At 32.6% G+C, this 20,304-nt stretch overlaps 2 protein-coding genes and 1 long non-coding RNA gene across 7 annotated transcripts in view; 2 read left to right on the top strand and 1 right to left on the bottom strand.

The window, feature by feature from the left end:
• LOC147834529 (uncharacterized) overlaps positions 1–16,878 on the bottom strand; it is a 37,259-nt gene extending 20,381 nt beyond the window's left edge. For 2 of the 4 annotated variants that reach the window (XR_015504391.1, XR_015504396.1), the window contains exon 1: positions 1,279–1,356. This is a non-coding gene — a long non-coding RNA (uncharacterized LOC147834529). Of the gene's footprint in view, positions 1–1,278; positions 1,357–16,677 lie in introns of those variants that run through there. The other 2 variants (XR_015504395.1, XR_015504392.1) reach the window with 2 other exon arrangements.
• oxld1 (oxidoreductase-like domain containing 1) lies at positions 1,510–5,393 on the top strand. Of its 2 annotated transcripts, XR_015504385.1 has the most exons (3): positions 1,510–1,712; positions 3,480–3,911; positions 5,166–5,393. XR_015504385.1 is itself a non-coding variant. In XM_087276838.1 (2 exons), the coding sequence occupies exons 1-2, from the start codon at positions 1,677–1,679 to the stop codon at positions 3,837–3,839; spliced, it is 396 nt and encodes a 131-aa protein (XP_087132964.1). In that variant the 5' UTR covers positions 1,510–1,676; the 3' UTR covers positions 3,840–3,983. The 2 variants fall into 2 exon arrangements, 1 of the variants encoding a protein (XP_087132964.1); XM_087276838.1 differs by lacking the exon at positions 5,166–5,393 and having other exon boundaries at positions 3,480–3,983.
• pde6gb (phosphodiesterase 6G, cGMP-specific, rod, gamma, paralog b) lies at positions 10,049–18,186 on the top strand. The gene is given in 4 exon segments (NM_001243082.2): positions 10,049–10,101; positions 14,357–14,547; positions 16,472–16,512; positions 16,730–18,186. Coding segments are annotated over 3 exon segments (264 nt in total). The 5' UTR covers positions 10,049–10,101; positions 14,357–14,401; the 3' UTR covers positions 16,807–18,186.
• Positions 18,187–20,304: the final 2,118 nt, after the last annotated feature.

Here is a 20,304-nt window from a genome sequence, read left to right as displayed (position 1 = left end):
CATAAAGGCATTGCACAATTTTTAAGGATAACTTGTCGGGCCTGTTGGCTTTTTATTGAACACTTCTGATATCACATTGTGCTCGCACCTAACAAAACATGAGTAAACTTGTCCTAAGAAAAATTCCTTCCTTTTAAGTTACAATTTTCTCAGCTAACCATATTAAAGTCATGCCTTTGTTTTTCCAGACTTAATCACAGGAAAGCCAAGCCTTGTTTTCTCCAAAGAGTAAAACAGGTTTTGTCCATGGGAACATTTGTAAGTGATTCTGAGTCAGCAGTATCTATAAATGTGCCATTTTATTATGATAAATACAGGTTTTAAACAACATCTATCTGCTGAAAATGAAATGCCTCCATGCGTGCAGATTTTAGATCTCAGGAGTGCTGTGTGTTCTGTTTCTATGGACGTGCCTCTAAAACACACAGACCTGTGGGAATGACTGAGTGATTACATGCATCATTCTGGCTGACCATAAAAGTGACCTCAGTACTTTTAAGCTACATGTTGGCCTAAAATATTTACTTTGAAAGCTAATTTTATATTAAATCTATGTGGCTTGTCATAAAATGGCAATTTATTATCTATAATTAAATAAGTTAATCCTCATTATATGGGAAAGACTGACAATCAGAAACTGATAAAACATCAATCTCAATAAAACAAACAAACTTGAACATAAAAAAGCAGCATATTTACAATTTTATTTGTACTTACATTAATTATAGTATCACAAATATGCCTTACACATAATTTACAGAAATATTAATTAAACAACTACTACTACATTTTACTATTTTAAGTATGAAATTTTTAATTATGGTATTTTTCATAAAGTTTAATATTATCTTTTAGTCTATTTTGAGACGAGTTAATGTAGTGACAAGTGACAAGTAATGTATGAATAGAACTTTTAATGACCCTACAGGTTTAAATAAAACAGTAAAATATTAGGAACATTTTTATTAAGAAAAAAACCCTACATTTATTGAATTAATATTTAAATTATTTAAAAAGGCACAGAATATAAGTTTAAAATAGAATAGAATAGCAAACAGCTTACAGGAACTACAATATAGCGTACATTAATTAATTACATTATAGCTAATCAGTTGTTCATTTTTCACTGGTTCTCCCTTGCATTTGATTAGCAGTCATGCTCCTGTTTTCATGGTGTTATCATAAATAAATACGAATTGTTTAGTGGTTTAATATTCTCAGAAAACATCTAAATAAGGACATTAAGCTATGTTTGAGTCGAGAACGAAGATATTTTACCATAGGAAGGAGTCTCTGGACATCACTTCTAGCTTCGAGTATCTAGTTGTGACATTAAAAACACTCCTGACATCTACCGGAGAGTTTTAAAAGCGCAGGCTATTTATTTGTGCTCTCTGTAAACCCCGCCTCTTAAGATCTCTCTTAACTTCTGATTGGCTCGTAGGATATGTTCTCTTCATTTTGATTCGCCATTGGCATTCTCCATATCCGTCACTCACCGCAGAGGTCACACATGATTCAACATGGACGCGTACAGTTGAAGTGGTAACGTTACCTGCTGTTTGCGAAATGAAAATAGTTTATAAAATGATTGTAATTTATTTCACTTAAATAGAAGAGAATCGCGGATATGGAGAACATGGCGGTTGCTGAATAGACTGTCATCTACGATTGCGATGAATTCACTCAATGCTGGCTCGTGTTTACAGAGGGTGGGTTGGAAAATTCTGTAAAAATACTTAATACCTAGGATAGAATGGTATGTAGGCGGCGCGGTGGCTCAGTGGTTAGCACTGTCGCTTCACAGCAATAAGGTCGCTGGTGGAGTTTGCATGTTCTCGTGTTCGCGTTGGTTTCCTCCGGGTGCTTCGGTATCCCCTACAGTCCAAAGACATGCTCTATTATGTAACAAATTGAAGTGCATAAGTGTGAATAAGTGTGTATGGGTGTTTCCCAGTACTGGGTTGTGGCTGGAAGGGCATCCGATGTGTAAAACCATAGACGTGTAAACATTACTGTACTGTCAAACAGTCTTAAATAACATTCGTTGAAGCGGTTATTTACTTACTGATTTATTTACTAACATATGAACTTGCCCTTAAATTTTTATGAACTTTTCTGAAAAATTATGAATATTTTTGTGAGAAAAAAACCCAAAGAGGTTCTAGGTTTTCAGAGACGTTTATAAATTGTAGAAAACACAGCAGTGTTTTAACTTGTAAATTGTGTAGGGCTGCACAATATATCATTTCAACATCAATTTCGCAATGTGATCATTCACAATAGTCACATCACAGAATTTGTAATGTTGAGTTTGTATGACAATTTATCATTTGTGTGTGTTTTTGATGCCTGTAATTGTATAATGATTTTAAAAGCATTTAAGTATAAGAAATTGTACCATTTGTGACCTAACCTGCGATTAATTTTGTTGAATTATTTTTATCATTCAGTTACTGTACTTGAATATTATTAGACTCGGGAAATGATAAAACAAAACTATTTAAATAGAGTTTTTTTCTTTATTATATTTATGTTGTGCATGGAAATACTCACAACACATGCAAATGTAGAAACACACTGCAAATAGCTCAGACAACAACAAAAATGTGTCAGGAACCCCTAAAAATTTTGATTATTAGATTTTATGGAGATGCAGTCCCACTGCAGAAAATAATTTGCCCTTTTTAATGGTCTCATTGTAAAAAAACAAGCATTTTAAAAACACAAAGTAGCAGTTTGAAAAGTTGAAAAAGTCCTGCTGTATATGAAAATACTACTTTTTTAAAATTACACAGAGCAGTCCCATGCAAATGTCAACCTTGCCATGAAAAAAAATCAAGTTTTCACCAAAATAGCTAAACCCTTTTTACATTTTTGTGTAAGCAAGTATTTTACAGTACTTCAAAAATACTCAAAAATGTCTTATTGTCTCTATCAATGTTTTTAAGCTATTATAGTTGATTTACCAAAGTCACACAAGTGGCAATTTCACATATGTCACATCCATAATGGAGAGATAGTACAGTACATCCAAAACCAAGCTTTTTCTTTTTGCATGCAAATATGTCAAGTACAATAAAATCAATAATTTTTGTTTTATAGAGAGCCAAGTCTTATCCTTTTGATTAGCATTTTTTATTTTGGGGGTTGTGCAGAATTTCTACAAAGCATGTTGTGTACTGTAAACTCGTTAACTTTTTTTTGTCAAATCCATAAAGCATGTTTATTTTCCTCATTTAAAATATAAAATATGCTTTCAGGTTGATAATTTTCTTTGTGGTCAGTCGTTTTGGAAAATATAAACAGATGTTTCAGTATATTGTCAACATGTATGCTTTCTAGGTGAATTAAATTTTTTCCTGCAAGAGTCACATCCATAACACTGGAGTTGCTCTGTAACAAACGTTTTCATCTTCCCACACATAATAAATCCCTGCATAACTAACATACATCTATTCAACCCTTTCTCCCCACAGCTGTGTATCTTCTCCATGTCTCTGTTCAGAAACAAACCTCCTCCCTCTCAGATCACATGTGTGCACCACACGGCCTGTGAACAGCAGTGTTCAAGTCCAGACTCTTCCTCCAGCGTCAGCAGTGTGAAGAAGCCCCTCATCCCCAGCTCTGAAACTGGGGATGAGGGTCCTCCGTCTGCCCCTACCCACTGCTGCATGAGTGGCTGCCATAACTGTGTGTGGATCGAATATGCTGAGAAACTGCTGAAATATTACAGTGACGGCGGAGAGAGAGCTCTGGAGGCCATCGAGAAGAACGTTCTAGATGACAACCTGAAGGCTTATCTGAAAATGGAGATCAAGTTACTGAAGAAGACGTGATGATAATGAACTGGAGATTAACAGAGCACTGAAAATGTTGCATAGCACTGGTTGTTTGCACTGTTTTTATAGGTGAGTCTCAGGCTGTGTCCGAAATCGCATATTTCCATGCTACACAGAATGTACTTTTCGAACGGTTGTGCAGAAAATTCAAATCCAAATGTAGTACCTACTAAAGTGGTAGGCGATTTAGGACTCCGTTTGTCAAGGCAAAACACAGCAACAAATGCTTTTCTTACCTTGACGTTTTGTTTCTAGTCCAAATATCTACAAATTCTTATATCAAGAAGCAGTCACTAGTGTATGTGTGTGAGTGTGTGTCGATTTAAAATAAGATTATTTTGCTCACCCCATTGCCAGATTATTTTGCTTGTTTTAAGGAAAAACACTTAATTTTGGCATATTATTTCGTAAATCAAGACAGTACATTTAGCTTGTCTAGAAAATGATTCTTGATTTAAAAATATTTAGATATTTAGACTAGAGACAAGACAAAAACTAAGTAAGAAAAGCATTTTTGCTGTGAAGAAAAAAATAATAATTATAAATATATACACACAGATGAATTATTAGCCCCCCTTGGAATGTTTTAGATGACATTTAACAGAGCAGGGAAATTTTCACATTATGTCTGATAATATTTTTTCTTCTGGAGAAAGTCTTATTTGTTCTATTTCGGCTGGGATAAAAGCAGCTTTTAATTAAAAAAAAAAAAATTAAATCACATTTATTAGTCCCTTTAGGCTATATACATTTTTTCTGATAGTCTACAGAACAAATCATCTTTATACAATAACTTGCCCAATTACCCTAACCTGACTAGTTTACCTAATTAACCTAGTTAAGCCTTTAAATGTCACTTTAAGCTGTATAGAAGTGTCTAGAAAAATATCTAGTCAAATGATATTTACTGCCATCATGGCAAAGATAAAATAAATCAGCTATTAGAAATGAGTTATTAAAAATATTATGTTTAGAAATGTGTTGAAAAAAATCAGCTCTCAATTAAACAGAAATTGTAAACAGGGAAAAAAACAAACAAACAAACGGGGCTTATAATTCAGGGGGTTTAATAATTCTGACCTTAGATGATAGATAGAAAGATAGATAGATAGATAGATAGACAGACAGACAGACAGACAGACAGACAGACAGACAGACAGACAGACAGATAGATAGATAGATAGATAGATATGTATATATATTATTTTTTTTTCTATTTCTATTTATTTGAACATTTCTGTTTTGTATGATGAATTTTGAAATGAATAAAATATGATCATAATTTTAACTGTGAACACACTGTAAGTCATATCTTTCTGGCAGTGCTCGTCAGATGCTGATATGAATGGCTCCGGCTCATCTGTCTGTCTGTCTGGTCAGCTCGGGTGGCATTAGAAAGCACATTGGCTGCTTCGAAGGCTCAGGGTGTCTCAGCAGCTCGACTTGTTTCTCTGACGCCTCTCATGCTGATCTGACTCAGCACGTGAGGGCTTCATGAAGTGTCTGTGATCCAGCTGCTGGAGGGATTTATGATGAATGACGCCAACAGTGGTCAGATATTCTGTGCACGAGATGTTCAAAAGACTGGGACTGATTCATGGAGGTCATGGATGACAGCTCTATCTATCTATCTATCTATCTATCCATCTATCCATCTATCCATCCATCCATCCATCCATCCATCCATCTGTCTAAATGCATGTGCTGGATGAGTGTTATTTTAATATCATAATTTATTTTATCTAGTTTAGAATTTTTTTTAGTTATTTTGATTTGATTGTTTTATTTATATTTTGTTTAGTTTTATTTTAGTTTAAGTGCACCAAAGTAGATGAAAAATACTAATTATAATAATAAATAAATATTGTATTTGTTTGATTTTAGTTAATGCTTATTACACACCATTTACACATCACATACTTTCTCATTAATAGACTATATTAGTTTTATTAATAGTTTATTACTTTATTTATTTTTTACATTTTGCTAAGTCAATCTTTGATGTGCATTATTATTATTATAATCCCCTTTTGGGTATCATTTCCAAGCTATCAAGCTGGAATACATGATAATTATTAAGTATCAAATAAATATCATAAATACTTTCCTTAATATGTATAAGTGTGTTTATGTGCAAACACACACACACATACACACAAAGGTTTTAGATCTAATATATTGTTTAGTCAACAATAGTTTAAAAAAACAATTCTGTATTTTCAAAGTGCCAGTTAAAAGCTATGAATTCTCATGACGTCAAATCAAGTTGATGGTTTTAATGGTTGAAATAACCAGCAGGGATCAGAGTCTGATCACGTGTGTATTGAGAGAGTGAGTCGGGTTAGTAATCTCACAGCTAGTTGGAGCACATGACCTCAGTGATCGCAGATCAATTTCTCTGTTGTGTCTCTTCATGTCTCATTACTCACAGACGGAACAGTGGGCACAGTCGACCCCCTGACCTTAAACTGACTCATTTTGAACTAAAAACACTACTGACCCATAAATGCCCATTTAACACAGCACATTACATTTGTTCTGCCTCTAATGATAGGTCTAAGAATAATCCCAGTTTGTCAGCGTAGACAGATAATGTATTTACATTTGCTTTAGGAATATACATGCTTTAGGGATGGCACACTATTTGCTTTCTCTTTACTCTGCAACAACTGTCCAAACCTTAATAAGTTCCACTAAAGAAGATATTTTGAAGAATGTTATGGCTGCACGATATTGGAAAATCTGATATTGCGATGTTTATTTTTCTGAATTAAATATTGCGAGATGACTACAGTTTTACAAGATACTTTGAATGGCTCTATTTGATGGTTTTCTGGGGAGTCTAACAGTGTTCGGGTACAGAAATTAAATAATCTCAATGCCAAAAATACTTTTTTTTTTTTTTACCTTGTTTTGTCTCTCTTCCAGACCAAATATTAAAAAAAAATTCTTACAGCAATTAAAAAGTGTTTTGTTTTCACTTTCAGAAGAAATAAAAATCATTATTATGAGGTTTTCCTTAAGGGTAATTGATCTGCCAGAAGGGTAAGTGAAATGATCTTGTTTTTGCTTTGAAATGTAGATATTTTGGCTAGAAACAAGACAAAAATTCTAAGTAAGATTTTTTTTTAGCAAAAAAAATAAATAAATCATATAAATTCTGTATAAAAACAGTGAATAAATACAATTCGGTAGCTCTCGCTCAACTATAATTCAGACTCAACATTGCATATCTTTGCGATCTGACTATTGCGGATGCGCATATTACGATATGGATGCTGAAACGATATACTGTGTAGCTTTGCCGGTTTCATAATGTGAAAAACAAATACTATAAAAGTCAATGATTACCAGATTCCAACATTTTATAGTATCTCTTTTGTGTTCAACAGAAAATTACAGAATTTTAAGTTTTGGGTGAACTATTTCTTTAAAGCTACTTATATGAGAACGACAGAAGTAATCAAAGCAACAAATCAAACATGTAAATAAGACGGCAAATAGATAATTAGTGTTTTATGGTTACAAGAAGAAGAGGGATTGTTAGGTTTAGAAGATATACATATAGAATCTTTAGATGATTCTTACACTGTAAAAAAAGCTGTTCAACACAATCGATTTGTGCTTGGACAACCTGAAGAAATTAAGTTAAGCTTTTACTAATTTAAGTAGATTGAACATAATACAATTAAGCTGTCCCCACAAAAAAAACTCAAGAATTGTGTTTTAGCCCACTTTTTTACTTTTAGATAAGTATTTTGAACGAACTGTGTATAAATATTATATCATACTGTATTAGATTATATTTTATTATACTATATCATATTATATTGTATTATATTTTATCATATTATATAATATATTATATTATACCATATTATACTATATTAAATTATATTTTATTATATTATACTATATTATATTGTATTTTATTATATTATATTATACTATTTTATATTATTTTATTATTCTATATTGTATTATATTAAATTACGCTATATTATATTTTTATTCTATATTGTATTATATTATACTATTTTATATTATATTTTATCATACTATATTATATTATAGTAATTATGCTATATTAAATTATATATTATAATTTTATATTGTATTATATATTTTATTATGTTATACTAATATTATATTATATTTATTATATTATATTACACTTTTAAACGTTTTCTTCACACTAGGCTAAAACATTACGAAATGCAAAAAATTAACAGATGCATGTAAAAAAAAAAAAAAAAAAAAAAAAACAGTTTTTGCTTTCTACGTCTGGCCTTAAGGATTAAAAATTAAATTATTATTACATTTTTTTTCCCCGGCTCAGTCCCTTTATTAATTCAGGTTCACCACAGCGGAATGAACTGCCAACTTATCCAGCAAGTTTTTATGCAGCGGGTCCAGCCGCAACCCATCTCTGGGAACATCCACACACACTCATTCACACACATACACTACAGACAATTTAGCTTACCCAATTCACCTGTACCGCATGTCTTTGGACTGTGGGGAAAACCCACACGAACACAGGGAGAACATGCAAACTCCACACAGAAATACCAATTGACCAAGCCTAGACTCGAACCAGTGCCCTTCTTGCTGTGAGGCAACAACACTACCTACTGCGCCACTGCATCGCCCTTGTATTATATTATATTATATTATATTATATTATGTAATGTTATATTATGTTATGTTATGTTATATTATATTAATGTTATATTATATTATATTATAAGATTTCTCTCGTGTAGTAATATAAAGGAAAGGACCCCTTTAACCGACTAATCCTAATCTCAGATGTCATAATATTTAACTGACAGCAGCTTGTCAATAACAAAGAGTTTCATTACCAGTATGAGCAGATGCCTTAATCCAGCCCGCAGATCTAGACCACCTAATCAACTAATTAAACTTCCAACCTTTAATCTGAAGACTTCATGTGTAATTGTTTTTGTGCTGTTCTGAAGATAGTCCTGAATCAAATCATGTTTGTGTGAAGCAGAGGTTGAGCCTGATGTTTTGTCTGGAGTTTGGATAATGCGACAAACACTCACAGATGTGGCCTGTTGTTTAATGATCACAGAAATTTGTGAAATAAACACCAGTAATGTTCAGTTTCTGGATATTTCCGCAATGATATCCAGTGTTATTTAATCAGCGAATCCTTATAAGACTGTTCTGGAAACCTTCTGGAAAGTGGGCTGGCAAGTAGATTTACAGTATTTGTAAATATTAAGCTTCAAATGATGATAAATAGTTTACAATTTATAATAATGTTCTCAAACGAGCAAATCAGCTTTAAATAATGTTTCTGTTAACATTTTTTATTAGGAGGGCACTTTAAATGCTGACTTCCACACAGTCGATTTGTGTTGCGAAAACATGAAGAAATTAAGTTAACTTAATAGTTTTTGCACATTTACATGGATTGAACATGAAACAATTAAGTTGCCCCCCCCCCCAAAAAAATGAAATAATTATGTTATTTACTCTCATTTTAAATAAGTTGTTTGAACAAACAACACACAACATTATTTTAGAGTGTGGATAAGTGATGATATGTATTCATAAATGTTTATTTCAAACAGATTTCAAATTGAGCTTTATAAAGTGACGACTATGCCATTGTCTATCGCGATGTTTCGCCTAACCCTAATATACAGTATTGCAATTCTATTGTGAGAGCAAATTTTTTAAAATAATATTTTATAATGATTATATGTAGTAACTATTTTTAAACAATATTATATTAATGTATATATTAATAGACGATACGTTGCATAGTGTAGTTATGTATTTGGAATAAAAAGAAGAAATCTAAAACAAACAGATGAAATAAAGTTTTGATTTGTAATTAAATGTTTTTAAAACACCTAATTGAACATTACATAGTCTTTTTGTTGTTGTTGTTGTTGTTGCACTTTTCCATATTTTGTGGAGCTATCATAGACCAGTCAATGCCAGATGCATTTATAATCAAATATGCATGTATTCAATTATTGTAAACGCAATATTTATTTGTTTTTTTCTTGTTTTTATTAAAAATAATAATAATAACAGAGAATTACACAAATACACAGACTTGTGTGTGTGTTTCCCTACAGTGGAGGATCAGGGGCAAGAGGCGTCCCTTTCCTAATCTTCTGAAGGAGCCGAGACTATAAAAGAGCTGAAAGCATCGCTCCGCTCCTAAAGAAAGCCCGGCGGTGACGTCCACAACTGCACCCAGACGACCAACAAACCCGTGAGTACAACATTTCAGCTCAAATAACACTCTTGAAGGAAATAATGAGCAAATGCTGAAATAATGATTGTGATATTATAATGAGACTGGGGATTTCTTTTTATGATGATGATGATGATGATGATGATTAGCTCCTTTCCATTTATTTAATGGCTGTTTATTTAATGAGGAAAACAACATGCCTTATTGAATATTGTTTGATTAAGTATTGTGTGATTATTTATTCATTCCAGACCATAGATTAATATGTACAAATACAAAGTTGTTTGAGATATTATGTGAAAATATTTGTCAACAAAATGGGAAAAGATATATAATGAAATCAAATAATCTAGAAATGTTTTTTCAAATCATATTTAATTGTTATTATCTTTCACTTTTTGTGTGTATTTTTAATATGTAACAAACAAATGCCCTCATTAAAGTTGTTGTTATTATTATTTCAAATAATTTTCCAAAAATATTTATCTTTAAGATTTATAATGATTTTAAATGTGATTTATTGCAATATGTATATAAACAATATGCTAATTATTATTATTATCGGCAGGAGTAGCATTAGCATTGTTGTTAGGATTATCATTTTTTATTGTTAAATGCAAATACATTTTTATGTATTTTTATCATGCACACACTCACACACACACAATTATTATTATTCACTCACTCACTTACTTTCCGTCTTGAATGAACCACCAATTGGAATGAACCACCAATTTATTATTATTATTATTATTATTATTATTATTATTATTATTATTATTATTATTATTATTATTATCATCATTATTATTATTGTGATTGTTATTATTATTATTAAAAACTGTTATTATTTATTAATTTTGCTAAATATTTTTACAAACAGTTATCCTTATTATTATTATTATTATTATTATTAAGAATAATAACAATAATTGGATATATTAAAATAATTATATCCTAGTCATATTAATTAAACAGATTTGTCATTATAATTTATAATTTAAAAAAATTAATTAATCCTTTTTGCTAAATATATCTACAAACCCCAACAACAACAACAACAATAATAATAATAATAATAAATTATTATTATTATTATTATTATTATTATTATTATTATTATTATTAAAAACTCTTAGTAATTTATTACTTTTTGCTAAATATTTTTACAAACCCATATTTTGATTATTACTATTATTAACAATATTATTGTTGGTATTATTTATTCATGTTTTTAATTATTATTATTAAAAATAATTATATCTAAATCATATTAATTAAAAAGATTTGTAAATATAATTTATAATTAAAAAAAATAATTCATGCATTTTTGCTAAATATATTTATAAACCCCTATTATTATATTGTTATCATTATTATTATTATTATTATTATTATTACATAAGCATGAAAATTCAATATTATCTTACTTGCATAAAAATGACAAAACAACAGATGTCTATGCCACAGTAACCCTACGGCATCAGTTCTATTTAGTAATAATGGAATAAACCTGAAGGTCATATTTTGACTCTCATTGTTTCTGTTCACTCAGCATGTTTGCTGTTATCCCTGCTCTAATAAGATTAACCCAAGTGCAGATTGCCAATATTGGGATGGGGGACATCTATTAATCCACGCTCTGGATTACCCTAAATAGGTCACCCTACCCATCACACACTCTTTGAGCACGGGCCATCCTGGACATTCAATTACAGCCCAATATGTATTTGGATTTGTGTGTTACTCATCAGTAAGAGGATTATTGGTGAAGTGGCGGCCATAGATGTTCAGTAGATGCCCGTCTGACCTTGTCAAATTCTAGAAAGTTCATCCAAATTTACTCCCCACTTTTCACCATTTTACTTTTATGAGTTTTACCACTTTTATGAGTTTTATATTTTTTATGAGTTTCTTTTTTCTGTTGAACACAAAAGAAGATATTTTGAAGAATGTTGAAGAAAAAAAAATTTGTGCTGAGAAAAAATTAATTGCGATTTATCAGATCCAAAATAAAAGTTTTTTGACATATTTTAAATATGTGCACTGCGTAAATTTATTATGTAAATATGATTGCATACATACATGCATATATTTGACAAAATGTTTATATTTCGATACAATATATATATATATATATATATATATATATATATATATATATATATATATATATATATATATATATGATACATATTATATATTTAAATATCTATGTAAGAAAATTGTTTTGTTTCTGATTTGTGTGTGTATCACATATACTATATAATTATACACAATAAACAATTTTATTTATTATTTTACTCAGAATGTCAAAGGATACCAGTTTCCAACATTCTCCTTTTTGTGTTCAACAGAAAAAAACTCATAAAAAAGCACTAATAATAAAAATATATTTATATTTCTATACATCCAAAAAGTATTCATAGCTTTTCACTTTTTCCACATTTTTTATGTTACAGCCTTATTCCAAAATGGATTAAATTCTTTTATTTCCTCAAAATTCTACACACAAAACCCCATAATGACAATGTAAAAAAAAGTTTTTGAAATTGTTGCAAATTTATTAAAAATAAAAAACCTGAAAAATCACATGTACAGAAGTTTTCACAGCCTTTGCTCAATACTTTGTTGATGCACTTTTGGCAGAAATTACAGCCTCAAGTCTTTCTGAATATGATGCCACAAGCTTGGCACACCTGTCTTTGGGAATTTTTGCCCATTCCTCTTTGCAGTCTCAAGCTCTATCAGGTTGGATAGGAAGCGACGGTGTACCCCCATTTTCAGATCTCTCCAGAGATGTTCAATAGGATTTAGCTCTGGGCTCTGGCTGGGCCACTCAAGGACTTTCACCGAGTTGTTGTGAAGCCACTCCATTGATATTTTGGCAGTGTGCTTTGGATCATTGTCCTGCTGGAAGATGAACCGTTGGCCCAGTTTGAGGTCAAGAGCACTCTGAAGCAGGTTTTCATTCAGGTTGTCTCTGTACATTGCTGCATTCATCTTTCCCTCTATCCTGACTAGTCTTCCAGTTCCTGCTGCTGAAAAAACATCCACACAGCATGATGCTGCCACCACCATGCTTCACTGTAGGGATGGTATAAGCCTGGTGATGAGTGGTGCCTGGTTTTCTCTAAACATAATGCCTTGCATTCACTCCAAAAGGTTCAATTTTAGTCTCTTCAGACCAGAGAATTTTGTTTCTTATGGTCTGAGAGTCCTTCAGATGCCTTTTGGCAAATTCCAGGTGGGAAGTGTCTTCTGTCTGGCCAATCTACCATACAGGCCTGATTGGTGGATTGCTGCACAGATGGTTGTCCTTCTGTAAGGTTAGCCTCTCTCCACAGAAGAATGCTGGAGCTCAGACATAGTGACCATCGGGTTATTGATCACCTGACTAAGGCCCTTCTCCCCGATCACTCGGCTTAGATGGCCTTTCCAGCTCTGGGAAGAGTCCTGGTGGTTCCAAACATCTTCCACTTACAGGTGATGGAGGCCACTGTGTTTATTGGAACTTTCAGAGCAGCAGAAATGTTTCTGTAACCTTCCCCAGCCTTGTGACTTGAGAAAATCCTGTCTCAGAGGTCTACAGACAATTCCTTTGTCTTCATGCTTGGTTTGTGCTTTGACATGCACTATCAACCCTGGGACCTGATATAGACAGGTGTAGCCTTTTTAAATCATATCCAATCAACTGAATTTACCACAGGTTACCTCCAATTAAGCTGCTGAAACATCTCAAGAATGATCAGTGGAAACAGAATGGACCCGAGCTCAATTTAGAGCTTCATTGCAAAGGCTGTGAATACTTACGTACATGTGCTTTTTCAGCTATTTTTAAATTTCAAAAACTCTTTTTTCACATTGTCATTATAAGGTTTTGTGTGTAGAATTTTGATGAAATAAATTAATTTTAGAATTAATTTTGGAATAAGGCTGTAACATAAAAAATGTGGATATATATATATATATATATATATATATATATATATATATATATATATATATATATATACAGTATGATAGTTAGTGGTTACTGGTTTCCAACACTTTTCAAAATATCTTCTTTTCTGTTTAACAGAAACTGAAACGTAAATGATTTTTTAAAGAATTTTTATTCTGAATAAAAATCAATGTATATTTATGTGTCAAAAATGTCTTTTCAATAAATTCTTTTTTCAGAATTAATTAAAAAAGTACATTTTATAGAAAAATCAATACATCTTTGTGTGTATATAAACTCAGTCCAGTCTTTTTGCTATATTTACCTCAGCTCTACATCACGGGGAGCAAATCCAAAGAGAAGTGACCAACAGCCATGAATCTTGAGCCGCCCAAACCAGAGATCAAATCGGCCACCCGAGTCACCGGTGGTCCCGCAACACCACGCAAAGGGCCCCCTAAATTCAAGCAAAGGCAAACCCGCCAGTTCAAGAGCAAGCCCCCAAAGAAGGGTATCCAAGGGTAAGAGACATAGAGTAAAACGTTTTTGTCACACATTTTTGTATACTAAAATAATAATAAAGCAATGAGAAGGATATATCTTGTTATTCTGCAAGATTACGTTCTAAAAATATGTATAATGTATTTTCAGAATATTATTGAAAGGAAATAATGCATCTAATTATTTCTATTTAATAAGTAATTTAATAAATTGTCATTTAATTTTATATTTATATAAATGATTTTTTTAAAAATATATACAGTTGAAGTCAGAATTATTAGCCCCCGTGAATTATTAGCTCCGTTAATTTTATTCCACAATTTTTGGTTAACAGAGAGATTTTTTTCAACCCGTTTCTAAACATAATAGTTTTAATAACTCATTTCTAATAACTGATTTATTTTATCTTTGCCATGATGACAGTGCAAAATATTTGCCTACAATTTTTTAAGACACTTCTATACAGCTTAAAGTGACATTTAAAGGCCTAACTAGGTTAATTAGGTTAACTAAGCAGGTTAGGGTAATTAGGTAAGTTATTGTTTAACTAGGGTTTGTTCTGCAGACTGTTGAAAAAATATATAGCTTAATGGGGCTAATAATTGTGACCTTAAAATTGCTTTAAAAAATTTAAAACTGCTTTTATTCTAGCCAAAATAAAACAAATAAGACTTTCTCCAGTAGAAAAAAATATTATCAGACATACTGTTAAAATTTCCTTGCCCTGTTGAACATTATTCTGGAAATATTAAAAAAAAAATATAGGGGGGCTCATAATTCTGACTTCAACTGTATATACTCTTTAATCAGGGGCGGAATTAGGGATTTGGGGGCCCTAAGCAATTCAAGGTATGGGGGCCTAGTTTGGGTACCCTGATGTACAGTTAATTAGCTATCTCTGTGATTAAATTTTAATAATAATAAAAATTATTGAAAAGCATTTTACATATAAATTGGGTAATTGCTGTTTGTGATTCGGTGGCCGTTTCAGCGCTCATCATCTAACAGCTGTTTTAGCCAGACAGCAGGATGGCAGAGGAAGCTGCGCTTCGTTGTTTGTTGTATTTCTACTTTTTTCCTCAAATGTTCTCAAAATTCTCACTCCTGCCTACTCTACCTGCCTTTACTCTTATTGCTGGCAGGCTGGTGTCACTAAAATCTCTGTGAAAAAAATAAGCAGATCGGTTTGACTGTACCAGGGAAAGACCTCACGCTCCCGGTGCTAAAACATTTGCCGAAGACATGCAGAGGAATGATCTGCTCTCAATGCTGCAGGTGTGAGAGACGGGTGTGTGGTACTGTGTCGCCTTTGAGTGCTCTTGAGTCGGCATCACCCGCACCTCGTTGTGAAGAGTAACGTTAGGAATGGTACAGCACGGACACAATGAGAGTCTCTAAAAATCTCCAGCAACACCTAAAAACATTCACTAGTCGCTTTTTTTTATTTGGCACTAGGGGCGGTCTAAAAAGTTGCTAAGTTATCAACACTGGCTGGCAGAAGCACTCAAACCGGAACATTCCATTATTCATGGGGGCCCCGGTGTTGAAAAGAAGTAATAACGTTCAAATCTTAACAGTTATGAACAGATTTTACAACATATGATAGAAAATATATAATATATAGTATAAAAGAGTTACCCGCGGCCCTTAGTGACTGCTTACCTCGCTTGCTGGTTAAGCCCTGTCTTTAATTAAATTTTACATTTCGTTTTATAACTATTTAAAATTTTCTTTTTAAATTTTCATTTTATTTTATAAAAAAAAAAAAAAAAAAAAAAAAATATATATATATATATATATATATATATATATATATATTTCTTTTCATTTGTAATGCATTTAATTTAATTTAATTTATTTATTCTTATTTTTTTTATATTATCTCTCATGTCATTGTATAATTATTTTATTTCATTGTGTATTTAATTCATTTCATTTGAACAGGTTCGGAGATGACATCCCCGGCATGGAAGGTTTAGGCACTGGTAAGTCTAATCTGCATTTCACCTCACGTGTTTTTGCCAATATGAATCACATCTATGCTAAGTCGCCCTTGTCTACATGATTAGTGCCTGTGTGTCAGTCAAAGCTCTTATACTGAGAATCATCAATGGCATGATTAAACAATAACTAGCCTTCAATCAGCTTACATTACCCTTCGAATGACAGATGAACTCATATCGCTGTGTTTTCTACCTCCAGACATCACCGTCATCTGCCCCTGGGAGGCCTTCAACCATCTGGAGCTTCACGAATTGGCTCAGTATGGCATCATCTGAGCCTGTCATCGTTTGTGCAATTTAGACCCCTTTCTGCCACGTCCTCCATCGGCTCCAAGTGGATCATTTCGACTTTTATAACACAAAAACAGCAGCGTTTATTGTATAAAAATGGAAAAATGGTTACAAAGAAGAAAAAAAAATCTACCTGACTATCCATCCCACAGGTTTCTTTTCTTTCTTGCAGTTCAAGAACAGGTTCTGCTCAAACTGTAGAAGAGAAAGATGTATACGATCCCATCAGGCCGCATTCTGTTTGCCTAGAAAAGCATGCTGCTCTTTTCTTTTCTATTCTTTTCTTCCCAAAAAACAAAACTTACGCAAGCAAGACAGCCTCAAAGTGAGTTAAAAAAAACATGAGATGTGCCCGTGAAATGCCTGGCTTCTCATTTCACGTGCCTCGGTGCCTCGTCTGTCCATCTTCACCGAGTTTAAGAAAAGATCAAAGTCCTGTAGAGATGAAACACCCTCTGCTGGCCGACACTAAATTAAACTTAAACTTTTTTCAATTGGGTAATCAATGCAGATGTTAAAGTTTGCGTTTTCTTTTTATTTTGTTTTTAAGTTGCAGAAATGCCATCAAGAAGTGTTGTTTTGTGCTTTTGCAACCTCTTTATGCAGTGACACACACAGTCGCATCATTAGAAATCATTTTTGGCTGTACTTTCGGTTTCAGAAAGTCTCTCAGGTGACTCATAGAGTCAGTATTGGGCTGTCGTGTCTTGTGTTTCTTTCATTCGTGATCATTATGTGCTATTTTTTCATCCTCATCGTCATATTTTTCTTCAACATCATCCCTTTTTAGTTTTACAATCATATATTTCCATTTGTACATTTCATTGTATTATATTATTCATTCTCATTTGATCATGTACAGTAGCAGCATTTAAACATTCTTGACTCTGATTTTTTAGACAACTTTATTTTACTTTAGAGTTTTTTCCCACTTTCTGTTTGTTGCATGCACTTTCTTCACCACTTTATAGTCATTCATTCATTCATTCATTCATTCATTCATTCATTCGTCATCCATTGTTTGTGTTGGATTTCATTAAATCTTCTGCAGTGTAAAAAGCCCATTTCTCGTACAGTCATCTCCCCCATTCTTTTAGTTGATAAAACCAAACAGAAGTGGTTTGAATAAGAAGGAATAATTATCAAGGAAGTGTGCAGAAATTAACATGATGTTTGTTAGCATTGTGTCCTTGTGAATTCTGATGTTTTTCTGTGCTGTCTGGCCTATATTGTGCATATATTGATTTTAGATTGAGTATTCATGCTTTTAAGAGCATGTTTGGGTTGACAACAGCGGTGACTGAAGTGACGTTTTCTCTCTACAGGATGAGATCAAAATAAAGCTTGAAAAAAAGAGGAAAAAAAGATTTGCTTGTTTTTTATGCATCTGACATTCTTGTAAGAGTCATGGCGAGGGAAATAAATAAAGAATAGTAATGTTTAAATAATTTTTATAAATAGTATGCTTCCACCTGTGGAAAAAGATCTAGTGGTCAACATTTGAAGTGGATCAAAACCTTTCATTAAAGTTATCGTAAACTAATTGATCAGCACCCATTCTTGTCTTTGAAAATTTTTTAAAAACTTTTTTGATCCACGTTAAATATTGACTACTACAGTATACTTGGATACCACTTTCCAATAAGGTTTCATTAGTTAACCCTCTACTTCACACATTATGAGAAATCTATAAAAAAATATATATATATATTTGACTAATTATCTTTTCTTAAAACTACTTGACCTCCAACTATATTTTCCTATTAAACTAGGAAAAGATTTATCATTAGAACATCTTTTCCTATGCCTAACCGACATTAAGACCTGGATGACCAATAACTCTCTGCAACTAAATGAAAATAAAACAGAAGTGCTCCTATTAGGTCCTGCTGCTCCCGACGATTCAATTAAAACTCAGCAAGGATTTCTAAGTAGTAATCTGCACAGTCATGCCAAGAATCTCGGGTAATTTTTGATCCACTTTTGCAGTTTGACAAGCATGTAAATGCAGTTGTGAAGAGCGGCTTTTTCCAACTTAGATTGGTCTCAAAAGTTAAACCATTTCTTTCTAAAAAAGATCTAGAAACTATAACCCATGCTTTAATCTCATCTCGGTTGGACTACTGCAACTCCTTGTACATTGGTCTTCCCCAGTCAACACTCTCTCGGGTACAGTTGGTCCAAAATGCAGCCGCCAGATTGATAACAGGAACTAAGTAAAGAGATCATATCTCCCCTGTCCTCGCCTCATTGCACTGGCTTCCTATAAAATTCAGAGTTGATTTTAAAATCCTTCTTTTTACATATAAAGCTTTGCACAATTCTGCCCCGGCCTATGTCAGTGAACTTATAAGGACATATACAGCTCGTAGACCATTAAGGTCTCATGATCAGTTTCTTTTGTCGATCCCTCTGTTTCGTTGCAAATCAAAAGGTGATCGAGCTTTCTGTGTTGCGGCCCCAAGGCTATGGAACAGTCTCCTGTTGAACATCAGGATTTCTACATCCTTGGATACTTTTAAATCTAACTTAAAGACTTACTCCCTTGCCTTTGAGTGACTCATACATGTATTTCTTATCTGCATTTTAGTATAAAATATATACATATTTATTTCCTTTTCTTACATTTTTAATACAAGTTTTATTTTATTTTATTTTCTTAAATATTTTATCTCATTGTAAAGCACTTTGGATCAACTACGGTTGTATTAAATTGTGCTCTATAAATAAAGTTTGGCTTGCCTTGCCTTAAAATGGCTTAACTTGAAGTGCTGTAAAAAACAAAATTGGAAAAAGTTTATTTTTTAAGGTACTTTATGATATGTTGCAATATCATATCAACAACGTCCAACAGTGGATCTAACGTAGAAATTTAAAATTGTAAACTTTCCTTATAATTAATAGTTTTGTTGTTTAAAATTATTTTATGGCGAGGTAGTGGCGCAGTAGGTAGTGGTGCAGTCACCTCACAGCAAGAAGGTCACTGTGTCACTGATTCAAACCACGGCTCAGTTGGCGTTTCTGTGTGGAGTTTGAATGTTCTCCCTGCCTTCGCGTGGGTTTCTTCCGGGTGCTCCGGTTTCCCCCACAGTCCAAAGACATGCGGTACAGGTGAATTGGGTAGGCTAAAATGTCTGTAGTGTATGAGTGTGTGTGTGAATCTGTGTGTGCATGATTCCCAGAGATGGGTTGCGGCTGGAAGGGCATCCGCTGCGTAAAAACTTGCTGGATAAGTTGGCGGTTCATTCCGCTGTGGCGACCCCGGATTAATAAAGGGACTAAGCCAACAAGAAAATGAATGAATAATTATTTAATTAGTGTTGCAGTATTATAAGCTTTAACACAGAACTTATGAATGACACCTTATACACACTTTCCAACAACTCATATTAAAACTGCTTTCATTTATTCCATTCTTTTTTGCTGAATATTATTAAAAACAAAACACATATTGTTTTATCAATATTATACATAATCAATATT

The sequence above is a fragment of the Danio rerio genome, chromosome 12, assembly GCF_052040795.2.
Source record: "Danio rerio strain M-AB ecotype USA chromosome 12, GRCz13ab, whole genome shotgun sequence".
NCBI classification, from domain to species: Eukaryota; Metazoa; Chordata; class Actinopteri; order Cypriniformes; family Danionidae; genus Danio; species Danio rerio.
Note: the sequence above shows the minus strand (reverse complement) of the source record. Positions and strands in the feature narration are given on the sequence as shown.

Coding starts and splice junctions, on each gene's coding strand:
- oxld1 (XM_087276838.1), top strand. CDS start 1,677: ATGAATTCACTCAATGCTGGCTCGTGTTTACAGAGG. Junction 1,713..3,479: donor CTGGCTCGTGTTTACAGAGG/GTGGGTTGGAAA, acceptor TTCTCCCCACAG/CTGTGTATCTTCTCCATGTC.